Genomic DNA, 3,606 nt, shown 5'->3' with positions numbered 1-3,606 from the left:
GCTGCCAGCAGAAAGTGGTGTCAGTGGCTTGCAGTCAAATCCTAAACTAATGCAGCAGGCAGAGCAATAATAAAACGTTAAGTTAAAATGGATTCAGCTGTCTGTGGAGATCAGAGTGCGTGTGCTGTATTGCACATAGCTCCATAGAAGTTAAGTCTCTGAAGACAAACAGAATGTTTTAACAAAGGATCATGTTAAAGAAAGACAGCAAAGTGAACATGCCATATCAGGATTTGCTTTTGATCTTTGTTTCGTAAAACTCCCTCAGAAAGCAACAAGTTCGATATTAATAATGCAGTAAGGTAGGTAGCAACTCACCTTGAATTTCAATAGCAAGGTTTTGACAAATTCCTGCCATTAAATGTTCAGGCTGCTCAGGCTGATGGAGAGAAAAACATCAGCTTTCAGAGAACAAGAGACAAAGGCAGAACTGCATAAGCTCTTCCCTCCCGTCTCACTATACTTTCTGCTATAACACAAAGGTCTGAGATGTTAGTTATACCTTTTTGTAAATGCCCTAAGCACCATTTTCAACAATAACAAATGCCAGGGCATCATACCTCCATGGGACTTACGCAAGGCCAAATACACTTTAAATGAGATGGAAGCTCTTCATGTCCATGGCCTTTGACAATGGCATGCATGAATCTCTGTCATCTATGGCGGGCCTGCCAAGATTCTGAGTAGGGTTTGGCTCCAGAAAAACACCCATGTTTAAAACACCTAGGCTCCCTTTGGCCACAGTCACTAGTGCCTAGAGAATATGTGTTTTAGCTGACCCAGACAAATTGTTTGCTGTTGACTAGATCTCTGCAAAGTGGAAAGAAAAACTAAACATCTGGTCTTAGGTATTTTTCAGCTTGAGCTCCACTCTGTCCTTGCAGACGAAAGATTTGCAGCCACTGAGCTACAGAGGTATCTAAAGGCAGAAACACCTTAGATTTCTCTGGAAACAGGCTGCCTAAACCCTATAGGACCTACAAATCGAATGTGCCTCTTCCAGATCTTCTCACTGCCATTTTCAAGTCAGGTGCCACAAAAAGAAAGGAAGATGGCACCTCTCTCAGTCGCAGGCAGTCAGGCATAAGCGCTCACCTGGCAGCAGGAGTGCTGGAGGCAGCTCCCTCCCAGTGTTGGAGAGGTTTTGAACCTCTCATAACCCAAAGAGCACCAGCTAAGCCCCCAAGTCCTGCAGATGTCTCAGGGGAAAGGGCTCCACAAACTCTTCTAGGTCAAGCTGTTTCAATAACTAGACCAGACAGTTTGTCAGGTTAAGCAGAAAATTACCTCACTGAGGTAATGGAGGCACAGTCTAGTCTCACTATTGCTGAAAACATTTTCCTTTAAGGCTAAAGCTTAATCCAAAGCTGTCTTACACTTAAAAGGACAACCACATCAGAAATACCACCTAAATTACAGGAATTTACTACCTTTGGGAAAAAATCGCTGTTTGATTCCTTGTACCATAATGGATCGGCAGTGTTCAGAGAAGACAGGTTTGACCCCAGAAATTGTTCACAAGTACTATTCATCAGGTATGTCCTCGTATAACTCTTACCAACAACAGCTGGCAGAGCTAAGCAGGGAACCACCTGCCTTGGGTTTAGTTTGCTGAGGGGAAAAAAACAACGGCTGACAACTCTGTAACTCTTCATTTTTAGATCTTTAGGCACAGAAGAGACTAATGGCAAATATTTTTTAGTTCCTAGAAGCACTCACTTCTTCAACAGTAACTAAATACATTTTAAAAACATGCTGTCACTTCTTACCAGATTACCTACAGCACCTTCCTTTTTTAGTTCTTTTTGTGAAACAAGCCTTCTGCTTTTTTTTCCTCTTCTTGCAGGGAGCAAGTAAACGCCTCTCCAATCAGATACCTCTGATCATCCTGTCTTCTGCCCTTCATGACTTTGGGGATAACTTACAGACCACAATGCTGCATCTTTTGCAAGAAAAAGACAAGTTAAGCCATCTCCTTCAGGAGGACAGTGAAGCTGCTAAACATAGGACCTACCTCAGTCAACGAGTTAATCGTCTCACCAAAGCCTGCCAGTACCTGAGAGACTTCACATCCCTGTAGTTTCCTCATTATTCAGAAGTATTTTCTACTCTTGTTTTCTAACATTATTAAAGAACTTTGTAAAATGCCCTAAAAATGTAATGTCAGCACAGACCTTTAACACTCATTTCTAGTGTTCAGTTCTGCTTTATTTTCCATAGTCACTTACATGCGAACACCTACCCTTATGTAAAGTGCTCCATTGGGGGAAGCTGTGATTAAATAAATGTTATCCCATTTTTAAACATTTGCTTTATGAACTCTATACAATCATTGAAATAATTATTAAAAAGCTAGAGCTCTGACGGTTGTTTTGTTGTGGGTTTTTTAAATGATGATAAGGGCTTTCAGCTGTGTAACTCACAAACTGTAGAAATCAAATTATCTAACTAACTTTCCTAGACGAAGCTTACTGCACAACCTTAGTGATTCCCTTCTTCCCTTTGTGTTTTTTGCCTTGCTGTGGCGGTTGTCTTTCCTGTCATCACCTGAAAGATGACTGCAAGATATTGCCCCTGTTAAGTCCCAGCCCAGTAGGTAGAGAGGGTGCACCTGATGGGCACGAAGCAGTTCCAGCCTAGAGGGAAAAGAAAGTTAACTTCATCTGATTGGTACATCCAGAGGATGCTGTTGGCTCTGTCTCTTCTTCTTCAGTTCTCTGATTTGTAGAGAAAGGCTAAAAGGCTCTTTATTTTGGATGCCTGGAGCACTGCCTGAAATTTTGGGACTGATGGGCGATTCAATAGATGGCAGGATTTGAGTGTCTGAAAGGGATTAAACCACCCAGGACATTAAACATCAGAAGGGTATCTCAGCATGTGGCTTGCTGCCTTTCTCTTTCCCCTCCCCAGGGCAAGGAGAACCTTTCCAAAAGCTCTTTCATTTCAGGGAAGCCAGTGCAAAATGTCATACTCTACGCTGTATTCATGACATCTTTCATATAGAGGATTTATTTTAACGGGTAAATCTGTGCTTTGTGTAGCAAGAGTAATGTCTGCATTCAGCTAAAAAAAATTACACTTCTACCAGTGCGCCATGTAGTAATTTCCAAGATGCTTACAAAAGAAGCCTTCTTTCCAGGCTAGAAATTATAGAAGGTGTTTGACCCTCTGACATGAAACTGCAGCAGCAAATGGCTGACTTCTGTGGCACAGTGTTCACCCCAGTACAGCATACACTTTCTTAACCCCATTTAGCACTACAGTTTTCCACATTTCAGTGTACTGTTTTGCTACTATTGACTGATAGCCTAAGCCTGATACCATAAGAACTTAAATTTATTTAATTTCTATTTTGAAAGTACTTCAAACTTGTTGACTACTTCATGGTATCCCCCAAGGCACACCTGATGCTCATGCTCCAGTGAAAACACCCTGTCTCACACCTAGAGAAGAGAGGCAGGTACACATTGCTTCAGGCAGCATGAGATGTAATAATAAAATAGGGTGTAACTCCCTCAACCTTTAGGCTAAACTTCCTTACTTAATTCAATTTCACAAGTCAGAGTGATTTCATCAGACCCACTCACTAAAGACATCCAACATTCC

The 3,606-nt window shown here is 41.7% G+C and overlaps 1 protein-coding gene across 1 annotated transcript in view; it reads left to right on the top strand.

The window, feature by feature from the left end:
• Positions 1-2,080, top strand: part of MX1 (MX dynamin-like GTPase 1) — an 18,584-nt gene extending 16,504 nt beyond the window's left edge. Inside the window, exon 14 of the mRNA XM_010290569.1 lies at positions 1,847-2,080. Within this exon, the coding sequence (XP_010288871.1) occupies positions 1,847-2,080 (234 nt within the window). The remainder of the gene's footprint in view (positions 1-1,846) is intronic.
• The last annotated feature ends 1,526 nt before the right edge of the window (positions 2,081-3,606 follow it).

Source organism: Phaethon lepturus, unplaced genomic scaffold, assembly GCF_000687285.1.
Source record: "Phaethon lepturus isolate BGI_N335 unplaced genomic scaffold, ASM68728v1 scaffold39337, whole genome shotgun sequence".
NCBI lineage: Eukaryota > Metazoa > Chordata > Aves > Phaethontiformes > Phaethontidae > Phaethon > Phaethon lepturus.
Note: the sequence above shows the minus strand (reverse complement) of the source record. Positions and strands in the feature narration are given on the sequence as shown.